At 45.3% G+C, this 20,434-nt stretch overlaps 1 protein-coding gene across 3 annotated transcripts in view; it reads right to left on the bottom strand.

Moving 5' to 3' along the window:
- LOC142592731 (uncharacterized) overlaps window positions 1–20,434 on the bottom strand; it is a 65,913-nt gene that overhangs the window by 3,809 nt on the left and 41,670 nt on the right. For 2 of the 3 annotated variants that reach the window (XM_075704332.1, XM_075704331.1), the window contains exons 2-4: window positions 10,107–10,242; window positions 7,426–7,571; window positions 4,166–4,274 (exon numbers count right to left, since the gene is read on the bottom strand). In XM_075704332.1, the coding sequence (XP_075560447.1) occupies window positions 4,166–4,274; window positions 7,426–7,571; window positions 10,107–10,126 (275 nt within the window). In that variant the 5' untranslated portion in view covers window positions 10,127–10,242. The remainder of the gene's footprint in view (window positions 1–4,165; window positions 4,275–7,425; window positions 7,572–10,106; window positions 10,243–20,434) is intronic. The other variant, XM_075704333.1, reaches the window with a different exon arrangement.

The following is a 20,434-nucleotide window of genomic DNA, read 5'->3' as shown; positions in this document are numbered from 1 at the left end:
TAAAAACATGACACAATTTTCTTTTAAAAGACAAAATAATCTTATGCATGCAGTGTGGTTTGAAGCTCAATAAATATTGAATGGCACTGGCATCAGGTAGAGAATCTAGTTCAAATTGTTTATTCCATAGATCATAATCGGTACTTCTCTGAGTATCAAAAATAAGAATATTGGGTTCGTGCTCCCAAGTCGGAAAGAAAATGGGCAAATACGGGAAGCATGGCTAATTAGCAGTAACCCATATCCATGGAATTCATATTTTCAGATATCTTACATGGCTTAAATTTTGCCTTCGAACTGACACAGTTCAGTCACACAATGCACAAGCAAAGCCTCCAGGTAATACAAATGATGAAAAGCCGACGTTCAGGCACCAAAGTATAGAGTGTGACGAAGCGGTGTTAGCTGAAGTGGCACATCGGCGTATGTACGTTCAGAGTAAGGCTCAGTATATATATATATATATATATATATATATATATATATATATATATATATATATAGCCATATCATGAGAAGCCAAAAAACAATGACACCAAGGACAACATATGGGAAATTACTTGTGTTTAATACATGAAATAAACAAACGATAAGTTAAAGGTAATTGAAGTGGATGAAAAATAACTTGCCACAGGTGAGAACCGAACCCACAACCTTCGCATTTCGCGTGCGATGCTCTACCAATTGACCTACCACGGCGCCGTTTTCCCATCCACTTTCTTGGGTATTTACGTGTCCTAGTAGAACCCTGGGATGCTGCAGTGACAACACTACGCTCCCTATTTCTAAGGCAATGAGACGCAAACATTGACGCAGGTAAATCCTCCAAAAATGTGTTTTCTTGCGTGAAATACTTCCTTGAAAGTGGCAATAAACCTTAGCAAGTAGCATCCTGATGCCCATAAGCTTCGTGAAACTTTCAGGGCATTCCACGATGGTTTTTATTTCGCGTCTTCTTGCGCTTTGGCGAAAGTGACCTTGCACGAATAAGATTTGGGGCACCTTAAATAGATATTCAGGTTACTAAGGAGAATTACCAATAGACACAGAGGCTTAGGAGAAGACAGCGCTTTGAGGCTTATACACGCATTTGCTCTCTGTCACTTCATTTATGAGGCTGGATTATTCAAGTGGAAGCAGGCAGAACTTAACAAAGTTAATGTGATGCTCAGGAAGCTCGTTAAAGAAGCCCTAGAGATACCCAGTAACGCTGCAACTAACAAACTCATGAGTATAGGGGTGCACAACACAATGGAAGAAATCGCGGAGGCCCTACAGCTAGAGCAACACGAAAGATTGACAAAATCACGAGCTGGTAGGAACATATTACAGGCAATAGGTGCAGAGCTGGATACGTCAAGGAGCCCAATAGAGGCTGAAGCAGAATTAAGGAATGACGTTAGGAACAAGATCAGAACCCAACTGTCTCCCCAGAAACATGCATCCAGAATATAATATCGAAAGGAGAAAGGCAAGAGCCAAAGCACTCTTGCAGGAAATAGAACAGCAGAACCAATTGGCAGCCATAGTTGATGCAGCCTGGGTGAAAGGTAAAGAAGCTTATACGGCCATTGTCTCAAATTATCAAGGGAAGGTGCAAGATGCTATCACTATTTACTAAGGACCCCATGGTGGCAGAACAAGTGGCAATTGCTCTAGCCATCAGGAGTAATAAGTGGGCCTGCATTTACAGTGATTCGAAATCCGCTATAAAGTGTTTTGATGAAGGCTACGTAGCTGGTGTAGCAGCTAAACTTTTTGAAAACATTGGTATTATGAGAACTGAAATCCGATGGTTTCCTGCGCATATGGGGTAAGTGGACGAGACTCAGATAAACCTCAATGAGGTTGCTCATGATTTGGCACGAGGACTTGCTAACCGTGATAGTCACAACCGAGCCGTTCACCATAAAGCCAGGGAATCTATAGATGATTTAATAACATACAATGACATTACCAAACACTACTATTTAGGACGCACGCAATTCCCATTGCCACATTCAAAACTGAGCAGTGCTCAGGCAGTCTCACTGCGCTTATTACAAACAGGTACATATCCCACACCGCACACCATTAATATAATATATCCAGAGAGGGAAATTAAGATGGACTGCAACGATTGTAATGGCATCATTGGAATCAGACATAAGCTGGCGGGGTGTCCCGCGACTCTCCCCAACCTCGTTGAAGAATGGACATAGCGGGAGAAAAGGATTCAAAGCCCATTGTTTCAGGACCAGCTAAGGGCCGTCCAGAGGGCCCATGATGTCGCTGAAAGGCTTGGCCTGACAGTGTCAACGTGACAGTGCCTTGGCTTAAGAAGTCGAGCCTCCGGACCTCATTACAATAAATGTTTTCAAATATACACACAGCTTAAATATAACACGCAATATACAAAACACGAGAAATGGGAATGACTGATTGGGTTTACTATCCTAAACACCACACGTGGTATGAAAGATGCTTCAAGTGCTTTACCAAATTATTTTCTGCGCAAAGATGAACACCATATTAAGGATAACAACCGTGCATTCGGGTTCGTGTACCGGAATAAAAGCGTACAGAATGTAATGTTTCCTTTTATCCAAGTTATCACATGGCTTCCGGAGCGAGGTATGAAACCTACGGCTTGCTTAGCCGTGGAAGGTCACGTACATTGAGGGTAAGAGCCGCAGGGGCGCATGTGACGTAGACACCATCCGTTGAAACCTCGGATAGTTTGCAATGCGACTCCAAATTCTTTAAGAACATATAAAACAGATAGTTTTATTTTAATGGAAGCGCTGTCACTTTAAAATAAGACTGCATCGGTAGCCTTCCGGAAATAAACTATATTGCACCATAGTTTGGAATTGCGTTGCCACATGAAGTCGACGCGCAGTGAAGGGAAGGAAAGCACAGAGAAAATAAGTTGTGCCTGTCTGTGTATGAAAATTCTTACTAAGAGCAAAGCGAACGTGGATGAAAAGACAACTTGCACGATGTGTGAGTGGCACCCATATCTTCCGCATTACGCGAGTAATGCCTTGCCTTTGAGCTAACGCCACCCTTCTGTCGAAATTCTTGGTCATTTGTATCTGTGCACTATTTAACCCCTGGGAGCATTAGCAAGTGCCGATCAGAGACGTGGAAACGAGCGGGGAACATATTTTCAGCTCCAGGCGTCCCACAGTGCGTGAATTTAGGAGCAGGTGCACAGCCAATGAACACTGCCTTGTTACCTCTTGGCATTACTACTGTCAAAGCGCTGGTCATCGCTATGCCACCAGCGAGCAGAGTAAGGGCATCCAAACGTACACATTTTCTAATGCACTTAGCAAGCTTATAATGCTTCACGCCCTTATCATTAGCTATCTGTCCAGCTATTCATATATGTCCGGATCTAACCGTTTTCTTATAACGCCAGCTCAGGCCGCTAGGTAGTCCGTGATCTAACGGGCAAACTGTCGTCCGGGATCCTGAGTATCTGGCGTCTGTGCTTATGACTTTATGATGTATTTTCCGCTTTTAAATGGACCACTTTCACTCATCTTGAGTTACAAAGCAATTGTTTATAGTTTTCGTGCTAAGCAGAATCAAACGCGCATCATACACATCCAGACAATCTTGTGTTAATACATACTCGTACACGCGCAGCGCAGTGGAATTCGCGGTGGCAACCCTAGATGGCGCAGCCTGTCCAGAGATAAGCGCGAGAGAGGAACGAGACAGTGGCAGTACAGGGCTCATACATGGAAAACACGGCGAATGCGGAAGATGGAAATTCAAGATGATGAGCAAAACTTCGATCAAGGGGAAAGCAGGAGCCAAGTTTTCCACAAGTCCACTTGCCGAAATGTTCGCTTCTGCTTTCACCTTATTCTCGTTTCGCTTATGGTTTACACATTACGATTTTCGGCGGCGGCAATGCGGTGTGCCGCTTAAATGCTGACCGCATTAAATTTGATGGTCATACTGAGACAACTTCAGCTAGATTTTTTTTTATGGCAGAGACAGCCAGATGAGACCCCCATGGTTATCCTCACTCGTCTCGCTCATGTGGAAAGATCGCCAACGCCCTGTATATTTCAGGAACCTCGAGGCTTACGCTGACTTGACGTGCCACTTTGGAGTAAACCTTAGTATGTCATTGGCTTCTCGCAAATGATGTACTTTTGACACTCACCTCTCTTTTGATTCCACCTCGGCCTCAAAGGTTCCATTTTGAGGATCTGGACTGGCATCACAGGAGCTCATGGTGCTCAGGTCCATGCATTCACGAAGTTGCTGAACAGCTGAGTGACAAAACCGCGAAAAGAAACCGTTATTCATGACAGAAAAAGAACCAGATTGGTCTATTAACTTGCTGACTGACACACTAATATTCTTGCAGAAGATGCAATTGTGGTGTGTGCGTAGGTGCGTGGTTGAGGGACAGTTTCTGTCATCATCGCTTCTTTTACTTCTTAATGACGAGCTAACTCGAGACATAATAAGCGCTCGATCCACTTAGTATGTATGTATGTATGTATGTATGTATGTATGTATGTATGTATGTATGTATGTATGTATGTATGTATGTATGTATGTATGTATGTATGTATGTATGTATGTATGTATGTATGTATGTATGTTGAGCGTGTGTATGTGTTGCATGTAAGTGTGTATGGTGAGTGCGTGGCATATTTCCTACTATCTGAAGATTTTTCAGCCAAGTCATCGGCGCAGGCTAAATTTAGTTTGCTTTTTTTAAGCTAATCTTTTTCTTTCTTGAAATTCGCGACCACTATTCTTTTTGAGTGGCTAGCTAGAACAGCCTGCAATGCAATGTTCGGTAGAAGAAGAAATCCTATAGAAATTCGCGCTCCCCTTGCCATAATTGTAGCTCACGCTAACACTGACAAAAGAATATGCGTTGTCGTATTAGACAATACATATTGTTTGTTGTATAATCGCGTTATTGTTGTAAAAGGAAGGCGACGTAATTGAATCGTTATTCGGCAAATTGCTGGTTAAATCGAACAGAGTGATCGGGTTTCCTAGATGTCTAGCCTTGCCCTACCCAATATGACCTATCTCCCTTTTCCAGTGCTGACGAACGCAAGCAGCTTACGATGAGAGGAAAAGAGGGAGGCAGTGCTCGTTGCGCAATGCCGGCGGCCCTGTATGTCGCCCTTTATTTCCAAATGAAGACACGCTTCGGTTATCGTGGCAGGGCAAAACTGTATATGTTGTGAAGACCACTTTCCGAAAATTTTCATTTATTTTATTCGATCTGCGGAGATGCCATCATGATGTGACTGTGTCGTCGTCAGATTACGAATGGTTTTCAAACATAACTATAGAAGGGTAAGTTCTTGAATGTTTAATTCTTCTGACAAGGTGCACACTGCAGCAAAGGTCCCTCATAAGTCGGCTCATGTAGGCTCAGACCGACCCGTCAGTCTGTGTCCGAGTGAGCCCGGCTGAGTAGAATTCTTTCGAGCTTTAGTAGGAGTGAGCTTAGCTATCTAGAATTTCGGTCAATCCAAGCCCACTGTGTTAGGCCATAAACAGGAAATATCATTTTTAGTCAGTCTACATGATGACCCTTTAAATAAGCTGGGAAAATACAGAGATTTTTTATTACTTTCTCACACAGCCTTCAAAACTCACTGGTGCACATTGCTATCTGCTCAGTGTCGTAACTGAACTAGTACTAGTATATTGTCATTCATTCTTATCTGGTAAGTTCTGGGAGTTCTATAGAGATTTATACAGAACGAGTGGCACGCACAACTATAATGGAAGAGGGAATAGTCTAGAGGAATTCGAAATCCCACAGGTAACGCCGGAAGAAGTAAAGAAAGCCTTGGGAGCTATGCAAAGAGGAAAGTCAGCTGGGGAGGATCAGGCAACAGCAGATTTGTTGAAGGATGGTGGGCAGATTGTTCTAGAGAAACTGGCCACCCTCTATACGGAATGCCTCATGACCTGGAGCGTACCGGAATCTTGGAAGAACGCTAATATAATCCTAATCCCTAAGAAAGGGGACGCCAAAGACTTCATAAATTCTAGACCGATCAGCTTACTGTCCGTAGCCTAAAAAGTATTTACTAAGGTAATCGCAAATAAAATCAGGAACACCTTAGACTTCTGTCAACCAAAGGACCAGGCAGGATTCCGTAAAGGCTACTCAAGAATAGATCATATTCACACTATCAATCAGGTGATAGAAAAATGTGCGGAGTATAATCAACCCTTATATATAGCTTTCACTGATTACGAGAAAGCGTTTGATTCTGTCGAAACCTCAGCAGTCTAGGAGGCATTACGGAATCACGGTGTAGACGAGCCGTATGTAAAAATACTGAAAGATATCTATAGCGGCTCCACAGCCACCGTAGTCCTCCATAAAGAAAGTAACAAAATCCAACAGAGAAAGGCGTCAGGCAGGGAGATACGATCTCTCCAATTCTATTCACGGCGTGTTTACAGGAGGTATTCAGAGACCTGGATTGGGAAGAATTGGGGATAAAAGTTAATGGAGAATACCTTAGTAACTTGCGATTCGCTGATGATATTGCCTTGCTTAGTAACTCAGGGGACCAATTGCAATGCATGCTCACTGACCTGGAGAGGCACAGCAGAAGAGTCGGTCTAAAGATTAATCTGCAGAAAACTAAAGCAATGTTTAACAGTCTCAGAAGAGAACAGCAATTTACAATAGGTAGGGAGGCACTGGAAGTGGTAAGGGAATACATCTACTTAGGGCAGGTAGTGACGGCGGATCCGGATCATGAGACGGAAATAATCAAAGAATAAGAACGGGCTGGAGTGCGTTTGGCAGGCATGCTCAGGTCATGAACAGCAGGTTGCCATTATCCCTCAAGAGAAAAGTTTATACTAGCTGTGTCTTACCAGTACTCACCTATGGCGCAGAATCCTGGAGGCTTACGAAAAGGGTTCTACTTAAGTTGAGGACGACGCAATGAGCTATGAAAGGAATAATGATGGATCTAACGTTAAGGGACAAGAAAACAGCAGATTGGGTGAGGGAACAAACGCGAGGTAATGACATCTTAGTTGAAATAAAAAAATGGGGGCATGAGCAGGACATGTAATGAGGAGGGAAGATAACCGATGGTTATTGAGGGTTACGGAGTGGATCCCAAGAGAAGGGAAGCGTAGCAGGCGGCGGCAAAAGTTAGGTGGGCGGATGAGATAAAGAAGTTTACAGGGACGACATGGCCACAATTAGTACATAACCGGGGTTGTTGGAGAAGTATGGGAGAGGCCTTTACCCTGCAGTGGGCGTAACCAGGCTGATGATGATGATGAAGTCCTAGTGATAACTTTCTATTCTCCAGCACATCATTAAAGCTTGTATCTCTGTTTATTTCTCTACCAGCTTTGATATCACTGTCCCATGGCTGTAAGAAAAACAAGTATATGGTGAAAACTTACACTGGCAGCTTTCTACAGACGTGATTTCTCCACGAAGCACAGCGTAGCCGTGGTCCATGCGAGCGAACTTCTTTTTTTCGGCGTCTGTGCAGCTACCATAATAGTTTTGCTTGCAACGGTTGTTCTCAGGGAAACGTTGTGGATTGCTGTCGGTATAGAGATGAAAAATACAGTTTAAAAAATTAAATTATTGGGTTTTACGTGCCAAAACCACTTTCTGATTATGAGGCACGCCGTAGTGGGGGGGCTCCAGAAATTTGGACCACCTGGGGTTCTTTAACGTGCACCTAAATCTAAGTACACTGGTGTTTTCGCATTTCGCCCCCATCGAAATGCGGCCGCCGTGGCCTGGATTCGATCCCGTGACCTCGTGCTCAGCAGGCTAACACCATAGCCACTGAGCAACAACGGCGGGTAAAAAAAAAATACATTTACGCTAAGCTTATTAAACTTTTCATTTTTTAGCCTGATTTCGTCAATGCTGGCACCACGTTTCTGTACTAAGGGCGCACTGTGCTCACGTCGCAACAAACAAAGTTGAGCAGAATAAGCTTTCTAAGAACTTGGCTACATTAAGGCACTTCAGAGAGATGTGCCCAAAATGGGCAGTCAGAAGGTTTGTCTTTGTCTCCCTCTGCGGAGATTTCGACAAAGGGGCATTCCCCAGGCGGTGAGCCAGATGTCCCGAAGGGAGCTATGGCCATGTATGCAGGTGCTTCGACTTCGTTTCCTAATATAGAAAAGGCAACCTACGGATTAACTGATTTCTGCTTACTGAGCGGAGTGGTTTCGCTTCTCAGAATAGAAGAAATTAAGTGGTACTACTCAACACGTATGTTTGCCTAACGCCAGTTGACGTTGCCCTAAGTATACGTGATGTTTACCTTCAGAGAGGAGAGAAAAAACTGTACTTTTATTCTTTGGGCAGTGCAGCTGTTTTCATTTTTATACCCGCTCTCAGGTTGACAGTACGCATGCGTTATCTGTTTTCCGAGTGAACGTGAAGCTTCTGAACACGTCTCTAAGCAAAATGGGCAGGTACCTTACAAACGTGCAACTCATAGCCCTCTCGCCAGTCACAAACTGTTCCGCATCATTGTCGCAGAGCCGTAAGGATACCCTGACACACAGTTATCATTACGTACTTTACTGATCTCTCCACGTTGTATGAAACTTCGCAATTTTTTTTTGACACTTAACTTTAGGATGAAGAACATGTCACAGCACAGAGAAGCTCACATAAAAACAATAAGACACCCGCCGCGGTGGCTTAGCGGCTATGGGGCTGCGTTGCTAAGGATGAAGGTCGCGGGATCAAATCCCGGCCGTGGCGGCCGAATTTCGGTGGGAGCGAAATGCAAAAACGAACATTGGGAGGGAGTTAAAGTTCCCCTTGTGGTCAAAATTAATGTGCAGTCCTCCGCTAAGGCGTGCCTCATAATCAAATGGTGGTTTTGTCACGGAAATCCCGATAATTAAATTATAAAATGCCAATAGCAATGCAGGCTACAAACATCGTGGAGCTTTTATCAGCAAAATGCGGTTCACCCGTAAATGACCAGCAGTAATGATTGTGCGCTCGAGTTCAGTCCATGGCGTTATGAGCGAGTTATTTAACGAAGGGAGCAAAGGCGGTTGCATGCATGGCTTTAAAGGCATTGCATGCTTTTAAACTTAACGACCTCCTTGCCAACAGTCTACTATGACATTGCACGCGGCAATTATGAAAGACTGAGAATGTGACGAACAACCAGTCTTAGTGATTACATATATTTAGAGGAATCGCGCTCTTACTGCTGCACATTTGTGTGGTAATGCAAAAAGATTCCAAAAGTATGTCTGAGGCATCCGTCTCTACATGGACAGGCTGCATCAAAGGGGCACCGTAACGGTGTTGAGAATAATAGCGCCTTCTTGTTTTTCGTAAGACTAAAATTTGTAACGTGCAGCTTCGCATTAAAAGATAATAATGTGTTTTGTTCTTGCGTATGCAAACGTCGAATAACTTTTCTTTTTTCCTAATGACAACAAACGAAGCTTTCTTTATCGAGAACATCACTTATCTTATGGCCGTGTGTGCGGGCATTATGCCCCCGTTCAAAGAAGAACCTCCTACCCTACAGCTCAGCGCATTCAGAGTTAATGAAGCATTGTTAAGGGGTTGCTATGTCGTGGTCTTGCCTTCACACTGCGCGCAGCAGCTTTGGCTCAGAGGCGCTCATTTTTCGAATGCCAGGTTTGGCGGCCAATTTGCTATCTAACAATGCTGGATGGACTTTACCATACTTTCAACAGCCAAAACTTGACTATGGCAATTAAAAAAGCTTTCACGCGTCACTGTCATTCCTTGTTTGCACCGTGTGTCTTACAGCGTCAAAAAGGGAGCAGGGAATGCAAAAAAAATTTGCACTATGTGGCGGAAAGGAAAGCGAATAGAGATGACAGTGCGGCTATGCAAGTGCCAATAAGAAGCACAGAAAAATAGCGATTCGTGGCCGCCACAAAGCATGCGAAATCCCCTTTGCTCGTTGTTACATCGGCAAAGTGCGTCAACGGTGTGTCAAAGACCACCCCAGAGCACGTGAATTGCCTCGAGAGGCAAGAAAATCAATAAATAGATCAACATTGCAATGAATACATTTGCAGTTGTAACGTGCCAAAAGAAATAACGCATATCTTACCCGTTACATAAGTGCTTCATAAAGGTGTCTTTTGCGTGAGCACTGCTTGCAATTTCATCTGTCCCATGTTCATCGGCAACACTCCAATAGCACAATGCGATGGCTTTCTTGTCACAAAGTTGTTGACCACCGCCACCTTCAAAGCAAGCAGATGCAAATGTTAAGGTGCAGGAGGCAAAAAGCAGCCATGAATATTGAGAAATGCACTAATTTGCATTTTCATTTGAACATAGAAGAAAAATCCGGGGGCACCTAAGCAATTATGAATGTGAAAGCAATATTCTTCGATTGAACGCCGCTGAGTGGTGCATCGCGTTATGAACTCCTCGCAGGGAAACGGGCGCATTGAGACGATTGGGCGCGTTCTGAATTGGCCTTACCGAGGCGCACTTAGAGCGCGTGCGAGAGCTTGCTCCGACAAGAAACGCGGCTACAACACAGGCTTCCCAGAGCGAGAGCCAAAGCGACATGGAGTCGCAGCGATGCCCTTTCCTTTCACGCAAGACTTGGCGCGCTGCTCGGTAGCGGGTCTTCCGGCCCTTTCGTCCACTCTGCTCCGTCGAGGCGCGCTCGTGCCGTGGCGTCGCAGCCAATGAAATTTTGGGCTCCGTTTCGCTGCTACAGACGCCGGCTTTTTCGCTCAATGACCCATTTGACGTTTCGCTTTGAAAATCATTTGCTTGGCGCTTCCTTATTTTTTTTTTCTTAGGAGGAAGCTGTTGCTCGGGTCAGACTCCTATGCTGCCAATTCAAATACATGTAAAACAGCGAAGTGCTTTTGTACGATTATCACGGGGCCGACTTTAATGACACTTGTTGCATATTAAAGAGGCAGTTATATTCTAAAAATTAAATTGTGGGGTTTTACGTGCCAAAACCACTTTCTGATTATGAGGCACGCCGTAGTGGAGGGCTCCGGAAATTTCGACCACCTGGGGTTCTTTAACGTGCACCTAAATCTAAGTAAACGGGTGTTTGCGCATTTCGCCCCCATCGAAATGCGGCCGCCGTTGTCGGGATTCGATCCCGCGACCTCGTGCTCAGCAGCCCAAACAATTATATTCTATATTGTGACTTTCGGAAGCGGAATTTCGAATTAAGACCTGAATTGTTTTAAAGAAATTTCAAAAAATATGGCAAGCTTAAAAAAAAAAAGAGCCACAGGACTGCGCGACAAACGCGGCACAGCCACAACGTAAGCTAGAGGAGCGGCTCCATAGGAGCTTCATTTTCGGTGCTACATACTACAGGGTCTTTGCGGCGAAGTCTCTTCGAGTTGTTTTCACGAGGACGATCTGAACTGTCCGCCTTGCGTCGACGGCGAGGGGCTGCTTGTGCTGCTCTCTACATCTGCTCAGAGGTCTGCACAGAGGTGTGCTGAGCCCAATGTTGCCAAGTTGCAGCCGCGCGCGTAGCTCTACGATTTGCTTCTTCAGTAGTGGTTCATACCTTGCGAGGAGGCGCCATAACGTGTATCACGCAGTAAACAAAGGTATCCATACTACGCGGCGCACATATCACATCCCTTGGCCCGAAGTACATAACGAGGCTGTTAATAATGACGGGGATTATTTATTGGCATCCTCTTTGAAAGATCCTCTTATTGGAGACAAACAGCCAAGTAGCCTACTTGAGTTAACCAGGTCCAGCTACATGCAGCATACAACTCCTACATGTGGGCACAGCTGGTGGAATGCAACGCAACTGCCATGCAAAGCTTGTGCGTATTGACGCTACGAGGAGCGCTTGTCACATCGCGCGATGCGATGTTAATAACGATGATGATGGTTTTTCGGCATTGCCTTTGAAATGAAACGTGGACAAACAGTCACATCGATTGCTTGATTTATTCAGGTATGTCATATACATGTTTATCATTCTATAATTTTTTATACATATTCTCAATCGTGTGTTTCTTCCCCAAACTTTCTCTATCTACCTTGCGCCGCACTACCTATGCAACTGCTTCATGGTGTGCCACCTGGTGTAATAATGTACAACTGCAATCCAAAGTGCGTACGTATCAAAGCTACGTGGCGTGCATCTCACATCACGTGACAACGGACAAGATGCCATGGAGGAAGGAAAATCGCGCCACGGGATTAAAGCGATACGCACCGACTGGCTCATATCTGTCGACAAGAAATTGATAGTTAAGATTAAAATTTAGCATAAAGTAATCAGCCTTTATGGTATTGAATGAAAACAGTGAATAGACCGTGTTAATTTGGGGCCAGAAAGTACCTAGAGTAAAAAAATACAAACACCTTGATGTATACATAAACGAAGGTCGTAGTCATCTGCGGCCTTGGTTTATCGTTAGAAGGCGGCCATAATGAAATACGCAGCTATTAGGATACAATAGGTACGAGGTGTTTCAGGGTATGTGTAAATGTGCAAGGGTTCCAGGCCTTAACACTTGAAAATGCGCTTGTTTGCTTGAAGTCAGGGGTAAAATCATTACACGGTGGTCACCAAAGGTCAGTAGAACGCCTCGCGTTGGGCGAAAAGGTGATCACGGGAAGACTACTAATGAATCTGTGCAGGGTCGTGGGACCTGGAAAAGGTTTGAACTGAGAGACGCTAACAGTAAAATTGATTCTGAAGAACACCTGATTAATATGGAAGAAAGTAAATTGTTTGCGGGAGTGTTCAGATATTTCTGCAGAAAAAAGTTACAGTCACGTATCACTGAGCTGTGAGAACATAGCGCACGCAAAGCTACGAGCCGTCGAACCTACCAGACGCCAAAGCAGATCGGTTTTAAGATAAAGCCCTTGCAACCACGCCCGACCGCGCCGTGGGACAGTATGGCTGTACCACTCGCAGAGTAGTATCGTTCAGTACCGCATAGTGGCACTGTGGTAAGGGGAGCGTTTGCGTTGAATGGGAAGGGATAAGGAGCGAGGAGAAAATTTATATCAACAAGGGACTGAGGCCGGGGTGCCCTTTATCCCCACTGCTCTTTATGATGTACATGGTGAGGATGGAGAGGGCGCTAGAAGGAAGTAATATCGGCTTTAATCTCTCATACAAACAGGCTGGTACAGTACTAGAGCAGCAGCTCTAGGTTTATTTTATACGGACGACACTGTGTTGCTAGCTCACAAGCAAAGTGATTTGCAACGTCTGGCTAATATCTGTGGAGAGGAAGGCCACAATTTAGGTTTGAAATTTAGTGTTAGAAAATCAGGTGATATGGTATTCAATGGAAACAGTGAACAGACAGTGGCGATACAGGGCCAGGAAATACCTCGGGTAACAGAATATAAATACCTTGGCATATGGATAAACGAAGGAAATAGATATACGGAAATACAGGAAAAAACAATAGCAGTGAAGGGGAAGGGAAATGCAGACATAATGGAAGCACAGAGCGCTAAGGGAATACAATAGGTACTAAGTGCTCTGAGGTATTTGGAAAGGTGTAATGGTTCCAGGGCTTACTTTTGGAAGTGCGGTTGTTTGATTTAAATCAGGGGTACAATCAGGACTCGATGTGATTGAAAGGTCAGTGGGTCGCCTCGCATTGGGCGCTCGTGGGAAGACTACAAATGAAGCTGTGCAGGGTGATATGAACTGGACTAGTTTCGAAATGAGGGAAGCACGCAGTAAACTTGAGTATGAAGAACGATTGAGGAATGTGGAAGAAAGTAAATGGGCTGGGAGAGTGTTGATGTATCTGTACAGGAAAAACATTGATTCACAGTGGAGGAAAAGTACTAGGAAGCTTACTAGCAAGTATGCGGCCTGTGGGATGGGCAACATAGTAACAAAGAACGAACCTCAAGCGGAAAGTCAGAGAGGCCGAAATAATCTCATGGCTGGCAGCAATGGAGAATAAACATGCCATGAGTAACTACTTAAGAGGAAAAAACGAAATCCGAATCAGTCAGTCAGTCAAGAACCTTATTGAGGTCCTGAGGGGTCTAAGCCGTTGGAGATCGCACGCGGGGAGCTTCTTGGGCCGAAACCGTAGGCGACGCCCAAGTCGGGACGGGAACGTGGTGACGCTCCGCCAGTTCTTTGGCCCTCTGGACGGCCTTGAGTTGGAGTTTGAGGTCCGGGCTTTTGCGGGCTTCTTCCCATTCGGGCTCACTGGAGAGAGGGCCCTCTGGTAACGCGGTACATTGCCAAAGCATGTGCGAGAGTGAGCAATAGGGTTCTGGACAGTCTGGGCAATTTGCCGGGATTTCTGAATTGTAGTGGCTTAATAGGCCTCGTGACGGATACGAGTCCGTTTGCAGCATTCGAAACGCGGCCGCCTGCGCGCGCTCGAGTGTGGCTTGCGGGAGCGGGTATTTCATTCTGCCTTTTCGATAGTGTGAGGTGATTTCTTGGTAAGTAAGAAGAGGGTCATTAAACTGAATGTCCGGCCCCTCGGAGGCCGTCGGACTGTCGCGGCGGGCAAGTTCTCGCGCACGGTCATGGGCCGTTTCATTGAGGTTGGGTTTTTGCGGGTGGATGTGTTTCCCCATGTGAGCGGGGAACCAGGAGAGGCATCGTTTGCACTCTTTTGAGCTTGCTAGTAGTATATGCGCTACCTCTTTGGATACGTTGCCGCTTTCGCGTACTGCAATTCGGGCTTACGAAATCCGAAAAGAAACAATTTATGATAACTCAAAGAGATGCTCATTAGTTCTCGAAGCGAGATCGGGCTGCCTTAGAATACGCACCTATAAAGCGAGATATGAGAAGGAAGAAGAAGCATGTGCTTGCTGCGGTAAAGCTAGGGAAACTATGGTACGGAGCATGTTTTATTAGAATATGAAGACGTCTACCCAGCGGTTGATTTAGCCACCACTGGCCTCCTTGAAGCCCTTGGGTTCAGCGAGAGCAGTGGATAAGTAAACATGTCTGCAACAGGGATTAGTAAGAGGCGATTGGAGGATTAGCGGAAGAAAAGTAGGGAAACGGCAAAAAACGGAGACGTGCAAAAGCACAGTTCGCAATAGGGGATCAGAAAATTTGGTCGTGTGAGTTCATAGTGTGTGTGTGTGCTTTTTTGTATTGTTTAACCTAGGTAGGACATTAGGCAGTATAGCGGCATGAGCTTGATGGCGCAACCGACCGCCCCGTTACAAAGGAACGCTCATAACATCCATCCGTCCATCCGTTCTCGCATTATTCCGCTCGTGACAGCTAGCGCTTTGAGACGCCATCGTTGAGACGCGGTGTCAGGCGCTGCCAACGTTACAAGCGCGTTGCTTCGGGAAGTGGCGCTCGAAGTACCGCTTGGCTTCCGCGTACAGGTAAGGCACCACCGTGGTAAGGGGGAGCACCCTTCAAACAGAGTGCAGCCTAGTGCCGCAAATAACCATCTGCCAGTGCATGCTCAGCGTATTCTTGAACAGCAAGCATCGTTGGTCGTTCATATTTTTTTTTCGTTATCCATTAATAGCAAACATTTCAGCATCGCAATTTCAGGTATATGTGTGTTAGACTTTGTGTTCATGTTAGTTTAAAGTGTATGAAGGACGCTTAACAATTTTTCTCCTCAAATATCGGTCTTGTCATTGCCCATAGTGTAAATAAATGTGCACACCGAATTTGCAGATAGACTGAAGCCAGCACGGAGGCCTGGGTACCTTCCCCGCTCGCTTGCTTCGCAGCTTCAGACAAACTCCGCCGATTTCACAGACTGGCCAGTTGCGCTGGTGCGTAAGAAATTCGTAGCTCCGCCCGAAAGGCGAAGCATCGATTGCGATAGCAAATTAGTAGATAGCTGTACGAAGTAAGGATAGTAGTTTGATCGACCGTATAAACTTGTAAACATTCGCTTACTAACTAAATTAACAATCATAGAACATGTAAGCGTCACTCAACGAAGACGTACAAAGAAATAGACACACAGAGACAGCGCTGTCTTTGTGTGGCTGCTTCTTTCTACGTGATTATTCAGTCGCGCTTAGCCATTACATCATAAGCCCCGTTTACATGAATGCGACAGTGGCGCATCGCATTTCCAAGCGCATTTGGGAAAGGCGATGCGACACCGTTTACATGTAGCGCCTTAACTCTCGCAAAAACATAGCGCCATATGGTGTCGTATAAGTTAAGTGCAATCGACTTCCGGTGTAACTGGTTTCCGGTAGTGGGCCGAGTGCACGTTGGTGGTTGAGTGCCGAGAAATAGACAGCTTTAGTTTAGCGTACGCAACTTATAGCGTACGCTAGACGCTATAGTGTAGCGGACGCGAAGCAGCGCACGTTTTTTGCAGCTTTAGCTGGCCAGCGAGATCTTCGGATCTCGGAGGCGATTAGTGGTCGTTGCGGCTATTTTCCGACTATAGCGATAGGTGGCGCTGACATCTCGAATGTTTCTTTCGTTAGGCTTCGCCTCGTTCGAAACGAGAAGCGATCTCGAAAACACCACAAGGTTATCCATAATACCAAGTCGTCGAAGCGGCCTGAGACTAAGCGAAAGCCGTTTACACAATCATTTGCTGCGAACGAAGTGCATTTTACAAAAGCAACGCCAAATTCAATTCGAAGCGGGCAGCCGGGACCGCCGCCATGTTGGTGGCTAATTCCTTCCCATCATTCCTAATGCGACGATCCTGCGTTTACATACTCCGCGAGAGTCGACTCGCGCCCGTAAATCTACCCTCGCCTGACGCATTAATGCGATGCGCCTTCCTAGCGCATTACTACTGTTTACATGAATGTGATGCGCTGGAAATGCGATGCGATGCGACACTGTCGCATTCATGTAAACGCGGCTATAGATTCAAACCAACCAGCACGTCAATGTGTTTTAACTAAATTAATCAGCACCGTGTCACGCGCCTAAAGGTAAACATAAACATATCTCGCTCGATGGCAGCGGAAACAGTCTGTGAAAATGCTGGACTTAGGCATCACGGCAGCAGCCATGAGCCAATTGACCTCCGCGCATCTGTCGCTTCAACGCGAACGAAGCGTCGAAAGCACAGCGCATACGAAGCTACCGGCACTGTACTCGCGGGTAACTTTTTGTGACAATGAAAGGAAAGGTACTGGCGCGTGGCTCCTGCACATGTGTTACGGCGCCAAGTAGTCCGCGAGCGTTTGACAGTGCTTTTGGTTGCTCGGAGCAGGCGCTGAATCGACGCAGCTTCCACGTGCGACGGTTTCGCGTTTCCGCAGACACGAAAGGGAATAACCGTAAAATAAGTAAACCTTTACAAAGAGTGGTGTGATCTGCCTTATTTAACTGTTCTAATAAGGTGATTATGTTTTTTGACGTTAGGGAAAGTCCACGCCAACCCAAACTAACGTGAATTAAAACGCAGGACTCTTTTAGAAGCGTTCTCACTTGCGCGGGCTTTGCGTCCGCAGCTTTCCATTCGTCACCACAGAAAGTTGTCCGCGAGTGTAACTAAGTTAACAAGCATAGTGGGACGCACGCACAAGCCGACATGAGCACATCTCACTCGATGGCCGCGAAAACTCGCCGTCGGAACGCTGCAGTGCGGAAACGCGGCAGCAGCAGCGAGCGCATTGACCTTCGTGCACACGCTCGCATCAGCGCGAACTGCGCCCTGAAAACAAAGAGCAGCATAGACTCTACCCATCGCAGATGGCTGTCAAGACAGCGGCCTGGCCGGGCGCCCACAGCCGCCTGCGCCAGTCGGCTGTGGGCGACGGGCGCAGGCGGCTGTGACCCTATTGTTTAGACCCTAGTGTCCATATAATTGCTATGTCAATGAAATTATTTGTGGTGACTCAAACGGAAGTTACTTTTCGAAGCGAGATCTTGATACCTTAACACGTGCGGTTATAAAGTGAGGCCAAACTAGGAAGAAGGCCCATGTGTTCGCTGCGGTAATGCTATGGAAACGATGGAACGTGTTTTATAAGAATGTGAAGATATCTACCCAGCTGCTGATCTAAACTCATCTGGCCTCCTTGAAGTCCATGGGTGTAGGTAGCAGGAGGATAGTAAACGTGTCCGCAATTCAGATTAGTAAAAGGCGATTGGAGGTTTTGTGGCAGAAAAGTAGAGAGACCACGAACAGCGGAGGCGTACAAGAACAAAGTTGAATTTTATTCATTTCTTTATCTGTTTTTTTGTTTGTTGATTTATTTTAATATACTGCTGACCAACTTGCCCCAAGCAGGAGGGGGAGGTACATGATGATAAAGGCAATGATATATTACCACATACAATGGTACAATAGCCCAATATTAGACAACATTACGCTATAAATAAAATACATTAAGGGTTGAAAAAAGCTACAATGGACGTATAATTATTGATAGCGCAATATCATATAGTTAATCAAAGCGAACATCAGCAGGAAAAGGAACCTAAAATCTAACATAAAATGTGCTCTTCCAGAGATTGAACGAAATTTGGCCACATTATTACTTAATCATGCAATCTATTCCAGTCCGCTATAGTTCTTCAAAACATAAAATTGTTTTGAAATGATTTAGTTTTAGCATAAAATGGTTACAAGGAATGAGTTCAAGTCTCTCTTGTTTGTCTTGTTGCTAAAGGACGACGGTACGGAAGATCACCTACCTTCGTGTAACTTGCCAATGTATTATGAAGAAATTTGATGAGATGGAATTTACTTCTAGAATGTAAGGAAAAGATTTGTTTTTCTTCATGAGTTCATTAGGAGAATTTAATATTTTATATTTATTGGAATTAAGATTGGTGGTCTGACACGAAATAATTTCGAGCTGATTAATATCCCTTATCGTGCGTAGGCCCCAATTTCGGACGCGTATTCTAAGTTTGACCATGTGTATATGTTCATAATGAGCAAGTGTACTTGAGGAGCTGTGTGACAAAGCTTTCTGCGTAAGAAGCAAAACTTCTTAAACGCATTCGAACATATCTCAGATATATATTTAGTCCAGATTGATTTATTAGTCAAATTTACTCCAGGATACTTACAACTGTCAACTACTTGGATGGGAATAATACTCAAATACCCTAATATGTGTCACAAGAATAAGGTCTCCCGGCCCGACACGGCAATTCTTATGCAAAAGCACCTCACTGCCAATCACTCCCAATTCGACAGTGTCTCTATAGAGCACGATTTTCTAGAAATTATTCCTCGCAAAAATAATGCATCTGGCCTTTACATTCTCAATATCTATAGTCGTCCACAAGACAAACATCACCGCTTTGCCTCCTTTTTCGCTCAAGCTATTGCCGCTGCCACCCACCACCCCCTCCTAATTCTTGGAGATTTTAACGCACCCAACCATTTGTGGCGTCACTCCGTTTCTACTCCTAAGGGCAGAGCCCTATGGATCCACATAAAAGACCACAGACTCACATCACATAACGACATCGATGCACCAACCAGGCTAGGCAATAGCATAGCAAAGGACACCACCCCCGATCTTACGCTTACACACAGAATCCAACACGTCACATAACACAACTCACAAGTTAACCTCGGTAGCGGCCATTACATCATTACCATAACACTACAATTCAAACACAAACCCTTTGCTCCCAAACAGCTCAGCCTTACCAATTGGGACAATTTTCGAGAGACCCGCCAGATATCAGCTCCCAAAAACATTCAACACATTTCAGAATGGGTTCAGCAACTACATTCAGACGTCCAGACGCACACTACCACTCTGCTCCCCGAAACCGCTCTCACTACAGCTCATTCCAAGCTTCTACACATGTGGGAAGCCAAACAGTCTCTTCTCAAACGGTGGAAGAGGCAACGGTTCAACCGAAAACTGAGACTCAGAATTGCCAAATTAGACCTTCAGATCCAGGAGTACGCTCCACAACTGGCCTGCCAGCAGTGGGGCCAGGTATGTGAAAGTATGCATGACAAGCTCGACAACATGCGTACATGGCAACTCTTGCCACACTTATTAGACCCTACCACATCGCGCACACACCACAACCATAGCATAAACAAACTGATACATGCGCACAAAAACAATCTCAACGGATTCTTCGACGACCTCCGCCATAAACATCTGCCTCCCGCTCAGAAGTATGACTTGCCAAAATATACTTGTGAACCCAACGAGCTACTTAGCGCCGCTAGCACAGAAGCAGAAGTTCGCCATGCCATCGCCACCCTGCGCACAATGTCAGCACCAGGCCCCGAACTTATTAACAATAAAATACCCCGCAATCTAGACGACAACTCTGTCACAACCATCACGGCGTACTTCAATCACTGCTTTGACACTGGCACCCTCCCTAGTTCGTGGAAAGATGCCAGGGTAATTTTCATCCCAAAGCCAAACAAACTACTCAACACTTCTTATCTCAGACCTATATCACTAACCTCTTGTCTAGGTAAAACAGTCGAACATGTCATCCTCAACCGACTCAGTAAATACATGGAG

This window comes from Dermacentor variabilis, chromosome 9 (assembly GCF_050947875.1).
Source record: "Dermacentor variabilis isolate Ectoservices chromosome 9, ASM5094787v1, whole genome shotgun sequence".
NCBI lineage: Eukaryota > Metazoa > Arthropoda > Arachnida > Ixodida > Ixodidae > Dermacentor > Dermacentor variabilis.
Note: the sequence above shows the minus strand (reverse complement) of the source record. Positions and strands in the feature narration are given on the sequence as shown.